The following is a 21,956-nucleotide window of genomic DNA, read 5'->3' on the forward strand; positions in this document are numbered from 1 at the left end:
CCCCTCTGTCCACTTGTGACCATAGGGCACCCCCAACATATGTCCTCTTAACCCCCACCCCCATCGCTCCAATAATTTTTCAATATACTCCACTTCTTTGGCCACTGTCCCCCTCTTATTTCAATGATCCATCCAGATTACCGTAAACTGTACACAGACCTCAGAACAGTGCGGTGTGTCCCTTAGACTCCCTTTCCTCCTCCTGTGTAGATGTACACAGAGGGGAGGGGGAGGTGGCTTCGGTTCACTCCTTGAGACAGGGAGATAGTCAGTGAGGGAGAGGCATAGATCACTGTAAGGGATGCCGTGTTAGCAGTGCTGCTACCCACCGGTGTCCCCCTGCACCCCCCACTAGCAACGCCACTGACTACACTCAACTACACTTAATGCAAAAACGAAGGACAAAACCATATTTCCACAAAGTCCCACCAATAGGTTTAATTAAAGCAGTTGACTTAGTACATAGTCCCCACCCTAAGCCACACCCCTCTGATGTGACGAGGTCGGTGAAGTTGACAGAGAGGTACAACTAAGCCCAATCATGGTGAAATGCATTAGAAGGGTGTGGCTTAAGGTGGGGACTATGCTGACAGCCCAATGCTTTGATTAAACGTTATGGTGAGCCTTTATGGAACTGTGGCTTTGTCTTTTGTTTTTGCAATATGTGCTAAGCGGGGGTGAGCTCCTAAAGCCAGCACCCAGTGCAGAGGAGGACTGTTGGAATATGCTTTGGTCTTGGATCAGTACAGTCTTTTTTCTTTCTGTCTACACACTCTTCTGCACTGTTCTAATAAATGCAATCATAAACAAACTTCACATAAAAACACAAAAAAGTCTTCATGTATCAAACATGTCTATAACACATATTTTCATTTGAATATAGTATATTTAAAAAACATAGTATTTAATAAAAACAATAAAATAAAAATAAAATTAAAAACTGAAAAAAATATGTGGCTACAGCCCCAAAACTTTTAGTCTAAAAAAGCATGTGGTTAAATAATTTAGATTTTTACTGTAAAACTCAGTTTTAGTCTAGATTTATAATATGACTAGCAGTAAGTATATTGTGTAAGTTGTGTACAGTAACTCTAACGTCATTGTATTCGAGAAAAAGATATGTATGTGTCACACTTTCATAATGTAAACTACAATGCAAAACCAGACTCATTTAGTCTAGACATAGAAAATTCCATGTGGAAAATGCTTGCATAAAGAAATCCTTTTCTTTGTCTTTGTGGACAGCTCAGCTCTGCCCAACCCTCTCTGAATCTATGTTATGTCTTTTATACACAGATTTTTATTGATGTACATTTTTCCAAACCAGGGTGTGAAGTTTGACAGTATCCATCCAACACAATACAATGCATTAGTAATAGACACCATCAACATACAGTTATTTTAGTCTTATATCCCAAATAAATATTTATTAACCTGAGCACATCGCGGCTGAAATTCTCCCCCTACAATAATATGTAAAAGTATTTGAGGAGGGAAAAAAAAGATTATATATATATATATATATACAGGCGTTCCAATACTTTTGACAATACAGTATATTATATATAGGGGCAACACGACTTTTGGAGACAACTTGGACACGAATTGAGTATGAATAACAGTGCGACTTGGGCAACTTCAACACGACTTGGGGCGACTTACAACACGACTTTAAGTCGCCCCCGGGCCAGGCGACTTTGGCCGTGGCCAATCACAGAATAATCATCTCTCGAGAGGGAACTCCACGCCAAATGTTAAATAAAAAACCGGCATGGGTTCCCTTCCAAGAGAATACCAGGCCCTTAGGTCTGGTATGGATTTTAAGGGGAACCCCCTATGGTGAAAAAAACGGCATGGGGTCCCCCCAAAATCCATACCAGACCCTTATCCGAGCATGCAGCACGGTCGGTCAGGAAAGGGTGTGGGGATGAGCGAGGGTCCCCCCTGAACCATACCAGGCCACATTCCCTCAATATGGGATGTGGGTGCTTTGGGGAAGGTGTGCTCCCTGAAGCCCCCCCCCACCCCAAAGCACCTTGTCCCCATGTTGATGAGGACAAGGGCCTCTTCCCAACAACCTTTGCCATTGGTTGTCGTGGTCTGCGGGTGGGGGGCTTATCGGGATCTGGGAGCCCCCTTTAATAAAGGAGCCCCCAGATCCCGGCCCCCCACCCTATGTGACTGAGTATGGGGTACATCGTAGCCTTACCCATTCACCTGGGGGAAAAAAAAGCGTCAATAAAAAAAACACACTACAGATTTTTAACCACTTAAGCCCGAACCAATTTGAAGCCAAAGGACCAAGCCCCTTTTTGTGATTCGGCACTGCGTAACTTTAACTGACGATTGCACGGTCATGCGTCGTGGCTCCCCAAAAAGATTGGCGTCTTTTTTTTCCCACAAATAGAGCTTTCTTTTGGTGGTATTTGATCACCTCTGCGGTTTTTATTTTTTGCACTATAAACAAAAATAGAGTGACAATTTTGAAAAAAATTCAATATTTTAACATTTTTGCTATTATAAATATCCCCAAAAAATACATAAAACATTTTTTTTTCCTCAGTTTAGGCCGATACGTATTCTTCTACATATTTTTGGTAAAAAAAATCGCAATTAGCGATTATTGATTGGTTTGCGCAAAAGTTATAGCGTTTACAAAATAGGGGATAGTTTTATAGCATTTTTATTAATATTTTTTTACTAGTAATGGTGGCGATCAGCCATTTTGATTATGACTGCGACATTCTGGCAGACATATCGGACATTTTTGACACATTTTTGGAACCATTGTCATTTATACAGCAATCAATGATATTTAAATGCACTGATTCCTGTGTAAATGACACTGGCAGTGAAGGAGTTAACCCCTAGGGGGCAGTGTAGGCGTTATGTATGACGTTATGTGTTTTCTTTATTGTAGGGGGCGTGGCCTGGCATGTGACATCACTGATTGTCCTTCCCTATAAAAGGGAGGAGACGATCGGTGACAGCCATACAGGGAAGCAGGGGGAGAGGTTTGTTTACACAGACCTCTCCTTGTTCTTCAGCTCGGTGACCCGATCGCGGGACACCAGCGGCGATAAGGGTCCGCTGGTCCCGTGGCCATGGTTGCAGAGCACAGGACCGGGTCAGGAGCGCACCACCGGCGGCGCGCTCCCGACCTACAGCTGGGCACTTAAAAAGCAACGTACAGGTATGTGCTTGTGCCCATCCCTGCCATTCTGCCAACGTACATCGGCGTGAGGTGGTCTTTAAGTGGTTAAAGTAATTTATTAGTCAGCTCCGGGGGTCTTCTTCTGACTTCTCTTCGGCCTCTTCTCCCGGTTTCCGGTCTCTTCTCCCGCTCTCCGGTTCTCTTGCTGGGCTCCTCCGCTATCTTCTTCCAGTTCTTTTGCTAGCGGTGGTCTGGTCTTCTCCGTCCTTCTTCCCTCTTCTCCCTTCTTCCTATGTTGACACAACCCTCTCTCCCGCTGTTACGCCATGTGCGAGGTGCGCAGTGACATATACAGACATGGGGAGTGGTCACCGGTTGATGTCACACAGGGCATGCTGGGACCGTGACATCATAAGGGGCGGGTCAGCATGTGACATCACCTGGTGATCACGCCCCATGTCTATATAAGTTGCTGCACACCACGCACACGGCATTACAGTGGGAGAGAGCATCGTGTCAACATCGTAGGAAGAGAAGAGGGAAGAAGACGACGCAGAAGACCAGGCCACCACTAGCAAATGAGCTGGAATAAGATAGCGGAGAAGTCGGAAGAGACCCCCAAAGTCAGAAGAAGACCCCCGGAGCTGACTAATAAATTACTTTAAAAACCTTGTGTTTTTTTTATTAACACTTTTTTCCCCAGGTGAATGGGTAGGGGTACGATGTACCCCATACTCATTCACATAGGATTAAAGGGGGCTCCCGGATCCCGATAAGCCCCCCACCCACAGACCCCGAAAACCAACGGCCAGGGTTGTCAGGAAGAGGCCCCTGTCCTCATCAACATGGGGGCAAGGTGCTTTGGGGTGAGAGGGGTCGCAGGGCACCCCCTTCCCCACAGCACCCACTCCCCCATGTTGAGGGCATGCGGCCTGCCACGGTTCAGGGGAGGGGGCGCTCACTCGTGCCCACCCCCTTTCATGACCGTTTGGGCTGCATGCTCGGATAAGGGTCTGGTATGGATTTTGGGAGGACCCCCACTGAAAATATTATGACTGATTGTGACTTTATCAGTATTGTGACTGATAAAATCAAGAGCCTAACGCTCATAAAAAACACCATGGATAACGTACATATACATTTGTGTGCAGATATGTGCATACAAAAATAGCCACATACACATATGATTTTATCAGTCACAATTTGAACTCTTATCTTTTGGTCTGGTGCTCTTTCCATGTATGTGCAATGGCTGTTGGCATGGCTGTTTATAGCTCCTTCCAGAAACTTGTACAGCAGGGTGAAAATACAGTAGACATTTGGATAAAAATGTCACCCTATTACAAGAACCAGGACATTCATGATAAGATCATCAGGTATTATTCAAATGAAATCTGCACATTTAAAAGACTGAAAATTACTTTTTAAATTACTACAACATCTTAAAGCTTAAATGAATTTTTAGTCAATGGGTTTAGATCTTCTAAGAGATTAGGAGAGTGACTAGTTATTAGACATGTGCATTCCTTTTCCTCCGAATGCATTTTCGTCCGAATTCTGGGTATTTTCATCATTGTTTTCACAAACAATAACAAACGTGCAGAATCTGAAAACCAAAAGATCCGACATAAACAAATGTTTTATTTTCATTTTTGTTGTGACAACAGTTCGATGTAGATAGGAGATTCGACATGATGCCGACAATAGCAATCTGTGTCCATCGAACCTGTGGTCGAATGTACCTAACCTTAGCTCTATTGGTCCAAGATTATTCTACGTAGAGAGAAAAGATTCAACATAGAGAGAAAAGATTAGACATTATCGAGACAATAGCAAAAAAAGTTGAATGTGCCTAACCTAACTCTATTAGTCCAAGATTATTCGACATAGAGAGAAAAGATTTGACATTCAACGAAGCAGTGTCATACAACATTAGAATTCTACTATAGCTTGTAGACAGAACATTAGACTGGAAATGTATGATTGCGGCGTTGTACAGTTTAGCTGCTTAGTATAGGCCCCTCTTCCACAGTACAGACCCCTCTTATCAGTATAGGACTCCCTTCCTTAGTGTAGACCCCCCCTCATCATTATAGGACCCCCTCCCTTGGTACAGACCCCTTTCATCAGTACAGACCCCCCTCCTTCTGTACAGACCCCTTTCATCAGTACAGACCCCTCCACCTCAGTATAGACACCCCCCTCCCTCAGTTTAGACTCCTCTCCTTCAGTATAGACACCCCCCTTCCTCAGTTCAGACTCCCCTCCTTCAGTGCAGACTCCCCCTTCAGTGCAGACCCATACTTTTCATAATGTACACACCTCACATCATTCACAGGACATACTCAACAGTGTCCCTGTGAGAATTTAAACAGAGAGGAGGGGGAGGAGGCTTAGCTCCGTTCAGCTGCATGAGACAGCATCAGCAGCCAGCGGGGACAGCTCAGACAGCCCGTGAGAGATGTGGAACCCCTAGCGACACCACTGGTGACAATTATCCACATGAGTGATTTCCAACTAGGTACAAAGCTATATACAAAGGTAGCAATAAATGCTAGGGATGCTAATGTAAACTAGAAATTCGTTAAACACGAGACCCAAAGCCTTGAAAGCTATAGAAGTTTACCATTAATAGACCTAATTACAACCCGGCATATGTATTTATCATGGCTAAAGCCAAATAATTGTTGGCCACTGCATTGCTACACAATCAATAATTGACCTCTTCGGTAGCCACTTTGTTAGCCATGGAAGGACCATGCGGTTCAAACAGTAATGAAGTAATATAGCCTCAGAATAACACTAGTAGTGCTAATTACTTACCACTATAATAAGATCACTACAGTTAGGGAATATCTACCATATTAAAACCACTACAGTTTGGGGATGATGGCTGATACAATCAGAAAATAAATAATACATTTTTACCAACAAAAATTAAAGCCAGATATTGGCCACAAACCTAGCTGTTATAACATAAGTCGGAACATGAACACAACTAGAGCCAGGATGTGACCACCAGCATAATCATGTGACCTAGGGAATAGCCAGATAGAAAATTAAAATAGAAGCAAATAAATTCCCTTTTAAATGGTTTTTCTCATTATCCTATTTCACACTTGGAGCTCTACATACATATATTGTCGTCTACAGTGATGTAAGTAACTCATTTAAAATAAACTGAGTTACTTAACGCAGTTACTTTAGAGGGTAACGAGTAATCTAACTGATTACTCTCCCCCTCACTGTAACTCTGTTCCCATTACTTGGGCGGTGTTACCGATATTACATTCCGTCTGGACCTCCCCATCCCGCACACCTATCCGCCGTGCTAGTCCGCCGGATTTTTGAAATGAACGGACTTGCCCACACACGGAGTAAAGTCTGTTAATTCTTAATGTGACTCCAGGTAGACGGGACTAGCAAAGGAAGTGAATGTTGCTGCCTCTATCGGCGAGATTAACACCTTGTGAGCCCCGTAGCCTGGTATGGATTTAAAGGGGAACCCCTACACCGAAAAAATTGCGTGGGGGTCCCCCCAAAGTCCATAGCAGACCCTTATCTGAGCACACAGCCTGGCCAGTCAGGAAAGCGAGTGCTCCTTCCTCCAGAACCGGACCAGGCCGTGTGCCCTCAACATGGGGGGTGCTTTGGGGAAGGGGGGCCCTGCGGCCCCCCACCCCAAAGCCCCCTGTCCCCATGTTGATGAGGGCAAGGGCCTCTTCCTGACAACCCTGGACGTTGGTTGTTGGGGTCTGCAGACGGGGGGCTTATCAGAATCCGGGAGCCCCTTTAATAAGGGGGACCCCAGATTCCGGCCCCCTACCCCATGTAAATGAGTATGGGGTACGATGTACCCCTACCCATTCACCTGGGGGAAAAAGTATTAATAAGAAAACACAACACAGGTTTTTAAAGTACTTTATTAGACAGCTCCAAGGGTCTTCTTCCGACTTCGGGGGTCTTCTCGCCGGGCTCCTCCACTATCTTCTGCTCTTCTACCACTAGCTCTTTTACTAGCGGAGGAGCCCGGCTTTCTCCTTCGTCGCCGCCGTCTGGAGGTCTTCTTCCGACTTCAGGGGTCTTCTTCTGACTTCAGGGGTCTTGTCCTGCTCTTCGCTTCTTATGCCGGGCCTCCGCTATCTTCTTACAGCTCTTTTACTAGCGTTGGCCCGGTCTTGTTGCTGTCGTCACCGCCTTCTTCTTCTTTTTTTCTTCTTCTTCTTCCTTCCGATGTTGACACAATGCTCTCTCCGGCCGTAATGGCAGGGATGCATTGTGCGGCGACTTATATAGGCATACGGGGCGGGGTCACCGGGTGATGTCACATTGTAACCCCTCCCCTTATGATGTCACAGTCCCAGCATCCCCCGTCTATAGAATATTAAAAAAAAGTCACAGTTACTTTGCTGAGTAACAAATTACTTTTCCAAAGTAGTAACCGAGTTACTAACACAATTACTTTTTGGAAGAAGTAATTTGTAACTTAACTAATTACTTTTTTAATGTAAGATGACCAACACTGGTTGTCTATCAGACCTGCCTACCTTCTGTTTCAGGGAGAGGGATTAAAGTATTAGCGTCTAGATTATGTTTTTAATGACTGCACACTAGACAAGTGCCATCATTCACAAAAACACAAAACCAACAGCTGGCCCTCAGGTCCCTCTCCTGGAATATCAGTCAGTTGAATCTGGGCCCAGTGGCCAGAGAGATTAATGTAACAGCTGCAGACTTGTGTTGTGCATTTGTGTTTTTGTGAATGGTGGTGCACATCTCAAGCATGCCATCATAAACAACACAAGCTGGCAGCTACTGCTGTAGTCCCTTTCCCCAGAATAACAGGTTGGGGAGAAGATGAAGCAGAAGAGGTACAGGGCTGAAGATTAGATGGCAAAGCTGCAGCTGTTATCCCCCCTCCTCTGTGTATGTAAATAAGATGGCAGAGAGATGTAAATTAGACAACAGAGCTACAGATGTTATCCCCCTGTGTGTGTGTATATTGTGCAGATGGAAGACCTGAGCACTGCTATGAATTATAGAACCCAGCAATTATTCCTAACAAGACAATGCTGACCATTACCATCACCATAGAAACTAGTTGGATGGTGACTATACAAATGTTGTAACTCGTGGGTGGTGACTACAGTGCAGTGCTGTAACACCCCTTATGGGAGCACCCATAAATTTAGCTTGATCTTGGGATGAGGCTACAGAAAGCACAGATTGACATAAATGTTCTTTAATTGCGCAATTGGGCCATGGATCCAAAATGGACCCAGTATTACATGCACTTCAAAAAATATGTTCAAGTTCTGGTGATACTGGTAAACATGTGCAAATAATTCTGGACATCTGATCCAACTTTTAGAATATGTTCCTCTATTTTAAAATAAACTTAGTTTTCAATTGACTTCCAATATTTACATCCTACAATAAAGCAACAAAAAGACACATATAGTATAAAAGACGGGTTGAACTAGACAAAACAAAGGCGGTTATTTAGGAAAGGCAAATCCACTTTGCACTGCAAGCGCACTTGAAATTGCAATGAAAGTGCACTTGGAAGTGCAGTCATTATAAATCTACAGGGTAGATCTGAAATGAGGGGAAGCTCTGCTGATTTTATCATCCAATCATGTGCAAGCTAAAATGCTGTTTTTTTATTTTCCTTGCATGCCCCCCTCGGATCTACAGCGACTTTACTTCCAATTGCACTTTCATTGTACTTTCAAACATTTACAGATCTCACCAAAAAAGATTAGGAGACATTTTTTTTTTCATTGGGACACCTTCTCTGGTGACAACAGTCTGAGGATTTCCTCCCAGTTTGCAGAGATTTCCTCTCATTTCCCATTGTGACTCTGGGACAGGTGGTAAAGGCGATCCTTCTCAAAGTGTCAAAAAGGACTCAAAAAAAGAAAACTACAGTAAAACTACAGTAAAAACTACAGTAAAGCCTTGGCTTGCGAGCATAATTCGTTCTGGAAACATGCTTGTAATCCAAAGCGCTTGTATATCAAAGCAAATTTACCCATAAGAAATAATGGAAATTCAAATGATTCATTCCACAACCATTTATTCATAAATCCTTCAGTTTATAATCCATATAAAAAGATTATAGCAATGTGATTTGGTTGTGTAACCATAGAATGTCAATCCACAAATGTCATCCTCTACAAGGGGATTAGAAGCAAAATCCAGCAGCAGCTACAGAGTATAAAAGAGAAGAAAAGAGTGGTACCTCTAAGTGTAACAATATGGTTATATTTAATGAAGGTAGAACATTTAGCAACTGACATGATTGATGAATCAAAGAGGCACATCTAAGTATTCAGGCATCTGGGGTAAAGCTGTCCGCATAGACCATCCTGCAATCGTGACAGTAAAGACTACCTTGCAGTAGAGCAATCTGAAAGTGTGGCTTGAACCGCTCGTGGAGCACAGCGTGGAAGGGACAAGGTCAATGGCGGTGAGGAAGATGATCTATGTGGGCAGCGTTACCCCAGATGCCTGCATACTTAGATGTGCCTGTTTTAATCATCAACCATGTAAGTTTTTAAATGTTGTATCTTCATTAAATGTAACTGTATTGCTACACTTAGAGGAGCCTCTCCTCTCTTTTATACTCATTTGTGACATTACGCTACTTGTAAATTAAATCATCGTTTGTATATCAAGTCAAATTTTTTTTTTAAATTTAGCTTGCTTTGCAAAACACTCTCAAACCAAGTTACTCTCAAACCAAGGTTTTACTGTAATAGGAGTTGTAATCATTCTGTTCTCTATTTGAAACTAAAAATGGGCTTTTGATATGCTTTAAGTTTCAGAATTTCCCCTGTATCCTCCCTTTTAAAAACATGTATGGGTGGTTAATACTGTCATAGGCTTAAAAGCATGCTTGCTAAATGACTCCTTGTTGAAAGTCTGGCTCTGGCCTATCCATTCTTCATTCATTGCTTACTTCACCTCTCAGTTATACGTTTCACACCTCCCTTATATATCCCTCTATCCCCAAATTACCTTAACACCATACAAAAACTATGTATGGTCCTGAAAAGTGTGCTAGATATTGAATTCACTCAGTATTATTAATCCCGTGAAAACATTTGCCTTAATTTTGCTCAAATAAGTACCGTGGATATCTATTTCCTCTATTGTTGGTTTCATTTTTATTTCTCTCATGTAAAGGTGACAATACCCCTTTTGCTAGTGTTCTTTTATTTTTAAAATTAACATTATATTAAAAGTAAGGAAAACTTTTGTTTTAACTTTGAATAGAGTAAAGCCCCTATACACACTATCAGTTTTTCTGGTGAGTTTTTCCTTCAGATTTACCAAAACCATATAATATGAGGTCAAACCTTAGGGCCGCGTACACACGGGCGGACTGTTCGCCCAACTTTGTCCGCTGAACAGTGTTTGGGCGGACAGTCCACTCGTGTGTGGGCTTTCAGCGGACAGTTTCAGCGGACAGTTGGACGGACAAGGTTTTTCGGAAATTCCGAAAAACTGTCCGCTGAAACCTTGTTTGAGCGAACAGTCCGCCCGTGTGTAGGCTTGTTCATCAAACAAAGTTGCGCGCATGCTCAGAAAGGATTTTCACGCCGAAAGCTATAATGCAGTGTATAGGACGTCGTATTTTTCGTCCCGTCGTACGTGCCGTTCATGTCATCGCGCACGGTTTCAGCAAACTGTTCGTTCGTCGTGTGTGGGCATGTCCGTCCATGCTAAGTTTGAGCGGACTGTTTGCCGAAACTGTTGGACGGACAAAGTTGGGCGAACAGTCCGCGCGTGTGTACGCGGCCTAGGAGTTTCGATTTGTATGCAATCAGGCAGGCCCTTGTACTACATGGTTTTGGTAAACCTGAAGGAAAAAATCTCAGCAGAAAATCTGATAGTGTGTATGGGGCTTAAGGGAAAATTAAAACGCTAGTTTTTTTAAATTTTTTTTTATTTATGTCAACTTGGGAATATTTCCCACCACTTCCAGTTCTCTAGACACGGCAGGAAGGAAAAAAACCTCTAAAAAAAGAGGAAAATGTCCCATCAGTTTGTTGTCACTGAAAATGTTGTTCCTTCTGAAACATTTTCACTTTTTTTTATTAAGCTTGTGGATTTTGCCTCAACAAGCAAAGAAAAAGTAAATCTTCTAGCAATTAAAACATGACAAGGGTTCTAATCCACACGCTGTTATATTTAAAGAAAAAAAAAATGGTTTAGATACATTTAATCAACAAAGCTCTAAGTAATTCTACTGATTGATGTCAGACATCTGCTGCAGTCAGACACCAAAGAACAACTGAGTAGCTTGTCAAACCACTTCCTCAAACTTAATCTAAAACCGAGCTCTTAATATTCCCCCCCCCCCCCCCACGTGCCCCTTCCCCTGCCTTCTTTGTCAAGATCAATGGCATATCTATCAGTCCATCCCCACATGTCAGGGTGCTAGGGGTAACCTTAGACTCTGAACTGTCCTTTCAGGCCCACATACAATCCCTGTCCAAATCATACCGCCTTAGCCTCCACAACATTTCCAGAATACGCCCTTAACTACTGCTGCCAGATTCATCCACCTTACCAGCCATTCAGTGATCTCCACCCCTCTCTGCCAATCCCTCCATTGGCTTCCACTCACCCAATGAATAAAGTTCAAAGTACTAACAATAATTTACAAAGCCACCCATAACTCTGCCCCTAGTTACATCACTAACCTAGTCCCAAAATACCAATCAAGCTGCTCTCTTTGGTCATCCAGAGACCTCCTGCTCTCTAGCTCCCTTGTCAAATTCTCCCATGCTCTCCTCCAGGATTTCTCCAGAGCTTCTCCCCTCCTTTGGAACTCCCTAACCCAATCTGTCCAACTGTCCCCTAATCCATCCATCTTTCGGCGATCCCTGAAAACCCTTCTCTTCAAAGAAGCCTATCCTGCTTCTAACTAACACTGTTTTACTTCCTCCATCAGCTCATCCCCCCCACAGCTATTACCTTTTGTATAAATTGACCCTTCCTTTTTAGATTGTAAGCTCTAACGAGCAGGGCCCTCTGATTCCTCTTGTACCAAATTGTAATGTAACTGTAATGTCTGCCTTCATGTTGTAAAGTGCTGCGCAAATTGTTGGCGCTATATAAAACCTGTATAATAATATTAATAATAATAATAATAATAGTGTTTTATGACAGTGGTTTATGATATAGAGTCTTAGAAATGCTGGTGGGCCCCTCTTTCTTCAGCATTGCTTTTGAAGCTGCTACTGAAGGGCCAAATACAGCTGGAACATGATTTTTCATGGAAGCTGTCCCCCAAGATGTCTTGAGTATCCTACAACCCTAAACCCTCCTCCCTGCTTTTTTCTCAAGATCTGCAATCAAATGAAAAAAGACCCATAGACTGAGCTTGAATGTGTCAGTGTGTTTCTAGGACTGGAACCCAGTCTAGCAGCTTCTGAACAGGTCCATTCCAGTGGTTAGTACTACATGTAAGTCAATGTGTCAGTACGAGATTCATAATTTTCAATAGCGCTACCACAGAAGGTTTGGAGTTTAGGTAATACCATTTAAGGCTAACTTGTGTTATTAAATATGCAAGTTTGTGGAATGCTTTAGATCCCTTCTTCATGCTTTATATCATAGGTCTCCAAACTGTGACCCCCCAGTGCCAGATGTGGCCCTTTGCTTGCCTTTATCCAGCCCTTGGAGTGCTATTCATCCCACTGATATAAGACACTATTCTGCCCACTGACACAAAAAATGGGACATCATTCCTGCCACTGACATCGACAATGGGGCACAATTTCTTCCACTGACACTAACAATGGGGCACTATTCCTCCCCCTAATACCAAAGATGGGGCACTGTTTACTCCCAGTGATGCCATAAAAATGTTCTATGCCCGTTGGCCACAGTCCAGCCCCCCTAAAGTCTGAAGGATAGTAAACGTGCCCATTAGATAGGGAAAAGAAAAATTCTGGACAGCTGCACTCTGGATCGAATCAAGAATGATTTGTGCCTTTATTTTTTCAAGTAAAAAATCACATCATACGAACCACAGCAAAAAAGGAGAAAATGGACCAAAAACTGATGCGTTTCGCACTGAAATGAGCTACTTGCCCATTGTTTAGAAAGTTTGGAGACCCCTGCTTCATACAAATCAAGAAGGCATCTAGTCATCACAAAAGCTTGCAAGTATAGTACTTATATAGGGTATCACGGCAAACATGGGTACAATACTGTACTACTGCAAAGACATCGCTGCCAAAGATAAAATAAAAAGTCCCATACAGAAGCCATTAGTCAAATAATCTTAATATTTTAGCATACACATGTATCACTGTTAGCAGGGCTTCAAAGCATACATTTTGCATCACAACCTGCATGTTTTTTTGTGGGTAAAATATGTTTTGGCAGATTACTCAACTTGGCAAATGTATTAACTTGAGACAAATCTTTGTATCTTCACTTGGATACCAAAGAACATGAGAATAATAATTCTCTTTGAGCAATGGATTAAGATTTCCCCTACATCTGAACCAATGTTAGGATTATGGTTTGGGAAAGGATCCAGTATGCAGTGAGTGGAAAAATATTATACATCATTACTAGGCAGATGTACAGAATATTAATCTTCTCTTTCGTATAGTTTATATGAAGTTACCTTTTAAGGTATGAATACTGAATCATGAACCCTATATAAAGGTCAGATTTGTATTGTATGTAATGCAACCATTTTCTCACACACATATATTTTCACAATATGGCCATAGGGTAGGCGTGTTATCCCCTAAGCGCAGCATCTACAACATGGCAGTAAACATCAACATGGCAAGGGGCTGAAAGTTTTCTGCCTTCACTGTCATGAAAATACCACTTCGCAGGCCAGGTGTGCCAGGCTGGTTATTTCTGGAGAAGGGATAGCATAAGTTTTTTTAATTTTTGTTTTTTGCCAAAATCAGAACTGTGGCATCCTTTTAAAGCGGAGGTCCACCCTAAAGTGGACCTTCCGCTCATCGGAACCCTCCCCCCCTCCGGTGCCACAATCGGCACCTTTCAGGGGGGAGGGGGGTGCAGTTACCTGGATAATCCAGGTAACTGCACCCACTTCCGGGATAGCTCTCTGTGGAAAGGGGCGTAACTTACGCCCCTTTCCGCAAGTGCCCGCCCCTTCCCGCAAGTGCCCCGCTGCCTGCTGGGAAACACACAGATCCCAGAGGCAGCGGGGACCGTCCTCATTGCGCAGCGCGGCTCGCGCATGCGCAGTAGGGAACCCGGAAATGAAGCCGAAAGGCTCCATTTCCTGATTCCCATACCCAAGATGGCGGCGGCACGAGCGAGCGATCGGCTTCGGGTGCCGACATCGCGGGCGCGCTGGACAGGTAAGTGTCACTATTTTAAAAGTCAGCAGCTGCAGTATTTGTAGCTGCTGGCTTTTAAAAAAAAAAAAAACGCGGAGTCCCGGTGGACTCCCGCTTTAAATTATATTCTGTAGCAGGTGTTTATAAGTACATCTGCTCTTACAGTTATCCAAAAATCCCTTTGCAAGGCTTCGCAAATAGATAAAAGCATAGAGAGGGGTGCCTTCTAAGTATGAACTGTATAGACTGTACAGTACAAAAATTAAAAACACTCAAATTGAGGTTACAGGAAATCAGCATGGGGAAAATGTCCTGCAGCGGTGCATCTCCTGACTCACTGGTCCATCAAGCTGTGTCACGTGTAAGCCCTTTGGGAGCCATCCATTAGCTCTATGTGCTCTATGTGCAGTGGTAAAGAGGACAGGAGGGCTGAGACACTCATGGACCCTAGCAGCATGTGACATCACCAGAAGTAGTAACGTAATTTCTGAGCTTGCTCACTGTCGATGGGAAGGGCAGGCAGCGCTCCTTTGTCAAGCTCTGGCATCATTTAAACTACAGTTTTCGCCAGAACTATCCCCCATTTCCAAGGTTTCACAAATACCTGATGATCTTAAGTAAGGTCCGCCTTATGCAGCTTCTTAGAATGGTGTGGCAAAGATACTACACTGCCCTTGAATTCAGAGCAGAGTTGTCATTCTCATATACAGTAAGCTTTACCTACTTGTATTGTAGTGGAATAAAGAATGTTTCAGGGGGCATGGCTATCAGCAATGTCACCGCTGATTCACAAGACCGTATCTTGTCAATCAGCACCTGACCACACCTAGTCCCAACCATTGCACTCTGGATTGTCTGCTGCTGGAACTCTCCCACTGTGAGCTGTTGAATCTGGGAAAAAGAGCATTTAAAACACACATCTGATTTGGTTCAGTCAAGATAGGTAAAAGAAGACGCTTGTGCATCACATACTAACTGTATTTGATACCTGCTTAGATTTCATACAAGAGATTTTAAGGATGGTTCATGCCAGATTCATCTGAGCTGCCCTAGCAGCTTCTTCCAGTGCAGCCCCAATGCGTACATAAGGCAAAATACCTTGTATCTAATGGTGTCACTTGTGACATTTTTTAATAATGTTTTGTGAAAAAACTTATCTGTGCAATGCACTGGGATCATCGCATCAGCACTATGTTACGCACTACATATCAGCTGTTATGTGTTTGTCCAGGCTCACTTGTGTAAATAGGCTGTACTTTAAAAAAGAAAATTAAATTAAACACATGCCCTAAAGTACATAACAATATAAAAGGAAGGTAACATTTACCATTTTACAAGTATGCAGCACAGTGACTAATAGGGATGAGCCTGATGTTCTAGTCGGACATACGTTCGAGTCGAACATTGGGTGTTCGGCTGTTCACCGAATAGCGAACAATTTGGGGTGTTCGTGGCAAATTCAAAAGCCGCGAAACACCCTTTAAAAGTCTATGGGAGAAATCAAAAATGCTAATTTTAAAGGCTTATATGCATGGTATTGTCATAAAAAGTGTTTTTCGGGACCTGGGTCCTGCCCCAAGGGACATGTATCAATGCAAAAAAAGTTTTAAAAACATCTGTTTTTTCAGTAGCAGTGATTTTAATAATGCTTAAAGTGAAACAATAAAAGTGAAATATTCCTTTAAATTTCATACCTGGGTGGTGTCTATAGTATGCCTGTAAAGTGGTGCATTTCCCCTGTGTTTAGAAAAGTCCCTGCACAAAATGACATTCCTAAAGGAAAAAAGTAATTTAAAACTACTTGTGCCTATAATGAATTGTCGGGTCTCGGCAATACAGATAAAAGTAATTGAAAAAGACCCTTTGGGTCTGGTATGAATATTAAGGGGAACCCAAACCAAAATTTTAAAAAAATTGCATGCCCCCCCCCCAAATTCCATACTAGGCCCTTCGGGTCTGGTATGAATATTAAGGGGAACCCCGCACCAATTTTTATTTTATTTTTAAATGGCGTAGTATGATTTTAAGGGAACATCTTTGCCAAAGTTTAAAAAAAATGGCGTGGGGTCCCCCAAAAAATCCTTACCAGACCCTTATCGGAGCACGCAACCTGGAAGGCCATAGGAAAAGAGGGGGGACAAGAGAGCACCCCCCTCCTGAACCATACCAGGCCACATTCCCTCAACATGGGGACCATTTCACAAAAAAGTGTCAAAATGTAAAAAAAAAACAAGCCACACCTTGGGACAAGTCCTTTATTAAAAAATAAAAAATAAAAATGTCTATTCATTTTCTTTTATGGCTCCTCTGAGGGACTGAAAAATAAAATAAAAAAGATCCGCCTCCATGGGAGGCACCTGCTGTATGATGCTTCAGCGCCAATGACAGCTCTTTTATAAGTGAAGGTGGGGCCACACAGGGACGTACCTGGGTGACCCCACCCCCCTGTGATGCACAGGGACTTCCCAGTGCCATTAAAGGGGGCGGGGCCACCCATTTACATACCCGGGTGGCCCCATCCCCATGCGTCAGAGGGGGGTGTGGCACCCGGGTACGTCACCATGTGGCTCCACCCTCAGTTATAAAAGAACTGTCATCGGCGCTGAAGCGTCATATGGTGGGTGTCTCCCATGGAGGCGGATCTTTTTTATTTTATTTTTCGTTTCATCAGCGGAGCCATAGAAGAAGATGAATGGACTTCGTGGGTCATTTTTTTATTTTTTTTTAATAAAGGACTAGGTGTGTCTTTTTTTTAAACATTTTGACACTTTTTTTGTGAAACGGTACAGGTACAATGTACTGTTAGCATTTCAAACAGGGGGAGTGGCATCTGTTGATTTGGATAAGCCCCCCCGCCTGCAGGCTCCTACAACCATGGGGCAAGGGTTGTGGGGATGAGCCCTTACCCCAAAGCACCCTCCCCATGTTGAGGGCATGTAGCTTGGTATGGTTCAAGAGGGGGACGCTCTCTCGCCCCCCTATTTTCCTGTGGCCTGCCAAGTTGCATGCTTGGATAAGGGTCTGGTATAAATTTTTGGGGGCTCCCCATGAAATTTTTTTATTTTGGCACAGGCTTCCACTTAAAATCCATAACAGACCTGAAGGGTCTGGTTCAGATTTTGAGGGGGACCCCTATGCAAATTAACGCAGGGTTCCCCTTAATATCCATACCAGACCTGAAGGGCCTGGTATGGAATTTGGGAGGACCCCCATGCAATTTTTTTAAAATTTTGGTTCGGAGTTCCCCTTAATATTCATACCAGACTCAAAAGGCCTGGTAATGGACTGGGAGGGATCCCATTCTGTTTTTTTCAATGACTTTTATCTGTATTGCCAGGACCCGACAATTCATTATAGCCACGAGTAGTTGTAAATTACTTTTTTTCCTTTAGAAATGTCATTTTGTGTAGGGACTGTTCTAAACACAGGAAAAAGTGCCACTTTACAGACATACTATAGACACCCCCCAGATATGAAATTTAACCACTTCCCTACCCACCCATAGTCATATGACACCCGCAGATGGGATCTCCCATCCTGGGCGGGCGTCATATGACGTCCTCCCATTCCCAGCCACCTAGGGGGCGGCACGTGCGTGTGACCCGGTGCATGTGCCCGGCAGCCACGATGTCCTCTGGGCACCGGCGATTGCCCGGGAACACAGCAGGACCGTGGATCTGTGTATGTAAATACACAGATCCACGTCCTGTCAGAAGAGAGGAGACCAATGGTGTGTTCCCAGTAGAGAGGAACACCAATCGCTCTCCTTCCCTTTAGAGTCCCCTCCCCCTACAGTTAGAATCACTCCCAGGGAACATATTAACCCCTGCAGCGTCCCCATATACGCTTATTGCAATTTTTTTACCAAAAATATGAAGAAGAATACGTATCGGCCTAAACTGAGGGAAAAATTATTTATTTATTTTTTAAATTGGATATTTATTATAGTAAAAAGTATTTGTGTTTTTTTCAAAATTGTTGCTTTTCTTTTGTTTATAGAGCAAAAAATAAAAACCACAGAGGTGATCAAATACCACCAAAGGAAAGCTCTATTTGTGGAAAAAAAAATTACGTCAATTTTGTTTGGGTGCAACGTCGCACGACCGCACAATTGTCAGTTAAAGTGACACAGTGCCGAATTGCAAAAATGCTCTGGTAAGGAAGGGGGTAAAAATCATCTGGGGCTGAAGTGGTTAAAGGAATATTTCACTTTTATTGTTTCACTTCAAGCATTATTAAAATCACTGCTCCCGAAAAAACTGCCTTTTTTAAAACTTTTTTTGCATTGATACATGTCCCTTGGGGCAGGGCCCGGGTCCCCAAACACTTTTTATGACAATAACTTGCACATTATCCCTTAAAATTAGCACTTTTGATTTTCATGTTCGTGTCCCATAGACTTTAATGGTGTTTGTGTGTTCAAACAAATTTTTTGCCTGTTCGTATATTCTGCTGTGAACCAAACTGGGGGGTATTTGGCTCATCCCTAGTGGCTAAGTGGTTAGCATTTCCAGTTAGGAGCACTAGGCTCATTGGTTCAAATCCCAACCACAGCACTACCCAACTGGAGTGTGTATGTTCTCCCTGTGCCTATGTGGGTTTCCCCCCACACTTCAAGACATGCTGGTAAGTTTATTGGCTCCTTTCTAAATAGGCCCTAGTATCTGTATGAATGTGAGCTAGGACCTTGGATTGTAAGATCCTTGAGGGTAGAGACTGATGTGAATGTAAAATATATTAAATTGACAGTGCTATATAAGTACCATGAATAATATGAATGTTACAGTAAACACCTTTTTCCAGACAAAAACAACTGTTGCAAAATGTCAGAGAATATAATGTTTCACCTGGCAATATTGGGTCAATGTACATACATTAGCTGTATGAAGATTTTTGCCCATTTCGGACCATCTGAGTAGTGATGGTGAGTAGCCTGTTGGAAAATCTCCCTACATACAAGTCTGATCTTTTTCTATGTTATGGATTAGAAGTTCCTGGAGCTGAAGCTATAAGAATAACAAATAGGTTTCTTAATAACATTTCAAAGTGCTTTGTGAACATCTGGACAATCTCCACTTAGGCCCTGTTCACACCTGTGCATTTTATGTCCATATACAGTGCATTAAAAAAGGCCATTCAAATGGTAACAAATGTATGTAAACCGCACCTACAACACACTGCACAGATGTGAACCAGCCTTTACACATAGTCCTGATAGAGGTAAAACAATATTTTTAAAGAGGGTTTTTTCCTTAAATTACTATGGACTGTTGTTGGAATTTTAGATTTAAAGAGTAGACCCAAATAGATATATATATTTTTTTTAAATGGTGAAAATTTTAACCACTTGACAATTTGTTATACCTCTTGAGAACTCTATTGGAGAGATATCTCTGCCTGGGCCCGCATGCTTGTGTCAATCGTGAGCGAACCCCACTGTCTACTGGAATTTTAACTTGTTTTATATTAAAGAAAATGCAATAGGAGACGCTGGAACTTTAGGTAAAGTGACCCTTTAAGAACAGTTTTTATATCTATTTGTTAAACATAACAAATGCATTTCTTATTAACATTTCAAAGTGATACTTTTTAGGTAAAGGGACTCTTTAAGAACAGTTTTTATATCTACTTGTCAACCCTAACAGATACATTTCTTATTAACATTTCATAGTGCTACTTTTAGGTAACGTGACTCTTTAAGAACATTTTTTTTTATGTTATTATTTATTATTATATGTTGTTATTTAAACATTAAATTAATAAACTGAACCAAATAAGCTACCAACCCAGCAAAATTATTCAGATAACCTTGCCCTTATATTGACTTTGTTGATCTGAAAATGTAATAGTGTCTCTATGCAGTTACTGTCGTAGTTTATTTCATATACGGCATACTCCACATAGGTGGTATATTCATATTTACACTCTCACTAAACTTTTATTACTTGCATAGTGTCAGTGGTTTGACTGGCAGTGAAACTTTTAGCATTAGCATGGTGTTTGTGGTTGCTGCACTTCCACAGTTAACATCCAAATTCCCTAACAGCCAACAGTCAGCAAACAGTAGCATTAACCCCCCACGACACAGTCCAGGCTAGCTGGTACACATAAAGTGATATGACACTATTCATAACTCAGACGCTGCCAATACAAACACTGCATATCAGACTCCCCCATACTTTATGCACAGATAAATTACTGTCAGCCAATACATACATTATATAAGAAGACTTACGTTGATTTGCCGCATATCTTTCTTTGGTACCACTGTTTGCAGTTTGTGTAATATTGCTTGTTTGACCCAATGATCTTCTGTACTGCACACACATTAGGGCTAAAGCATAAAGAGTAGGCAGACAATTTATTGTGAATAATAGTAAAATAATAATAATAATATGTATAATATAAAATGTATAAATACAATTTTATAAGAACAGTTCTTTCAAAATTATTTCTATATTCCAAAACATCAGCTGTGAGCGCCTCTTAAAATTAATTGACTATACTGGACATAATTCCACAAATTCCTAGATTGTAAGCTCTAACGAGCAGGGCCCTCTGATTCCCCCTGTCTTGAATTGTATTGTATTGTAATGTCTGCCCTAATGTTGTAAAGCGCTGCGTAAACTGTTGGCGCTATATAAATCCTGTATTATAATAATAATAATAATAATAATTACACAAATCAGCAGAGCATGCTACAATATTTTATATCTGCTTGCTCATTATGTAGGAGTGCCCTCAAATAACACCAAGAAGTAATAGGAGTATTACTGCAAAGCAATGAACCACTGTAATGCACCTATTTATATTAAAATATAGACTTTCAAACACTAGCAAGCTTAAAATCCACTTACCGACACAAGAGAATAAAAACCACAGAATATAAAATTGCATTTTATTGTTAGAATTTAAATTTTTCTAGAAAATCTGAATATTTGCAGAAAAGAAGCAATAAAAAAAAAGAGAAAAAAAAAAGAATAAAAAAAAGAAAAAAAGGTTCTTACCCATGCAGCCTGCCTCGTATCCTGCTGTGCTGCAAGACCTGTTGGTAAGGATACCTGGCTGTAGTTACCAATGTGGCCAGTAACGTAAGAACCAGGGCAAGCAGCACAATGCGATTCATTCTGAGAAGAGTAAGTGCAGGTTGTGAACTCCCACAGCTCTGAACTAAAAGCCAGGAAACATAAGCTGTGCTGTGTTAAATAGACCGAGAGCTGGAATGGGTGGAGAGAACAAGCTACTGCTGCAATATGAGCTTGACTTTCCAGGCTGACTCTTTGGGGAATATGTAACCTCTTGGCTGCATGTCTGAAAGAGTTTTAGAAATTCAGAAGTTACAATTATTAGGCCTGCCCTGCGCTGCCTGCTGTCATCTCTTTCATGCAAAATGTAGCTATTATTTCTGTCATTAGATACTACATTGCGATGCATATTTATATCTGGATTCA

At 42.1% G+C, this 21,956-nt stretch overlaps 1 protein-coding gene across 1 annotated transcript in view; it reads right to left on the bottom strand.

Annotated features, from left to right (window-relative positions):
• The window catches only part of TGFBI (transforming growth factor beta induced), a 109,539-nt gene extending 87,797 nt beyond the window's left edge, over positions 1–21,742 (bottom strand). The window contains exons 1-2 of the mRNA XM_077473374.1: positions 21,513–21,742; positions 20,741–20,839 (exon numbers count right to left, since the gene is read on the bottom strand). Of these exons, the coding sequence (XP_077329500.1) occupies positions 20,741–20,839; positions 21,513–21,631 (218 nt within the window). The 5' untranslated portion in view covers positions 21,632–21,742. The remainder of the gene's footprint in view (positions 1–20,740; positions 20,840–21,512) is intronic.
• Positions 21,743–21,956: the final 214 nt, after the last annotated feature.

The sequence above is a fragment of the Lithobates pipiens genome, unplaced genomic scaffold, assembly GCF_037356315.1.
Source record: "Lithobates pipiens isolate NorthernLeopardFrog02 unplaced genomic scaffold, aLitPip1_a1.2 Scaffold_8, whole genome shotgun sequence".
NCBI classification, from domain to species: domain Eukaryota; kingdom Metazoa; phylum Chordata; class Amphibia; order Anura; family Ranidae; genus Lithobates; species Lithobates pipiens.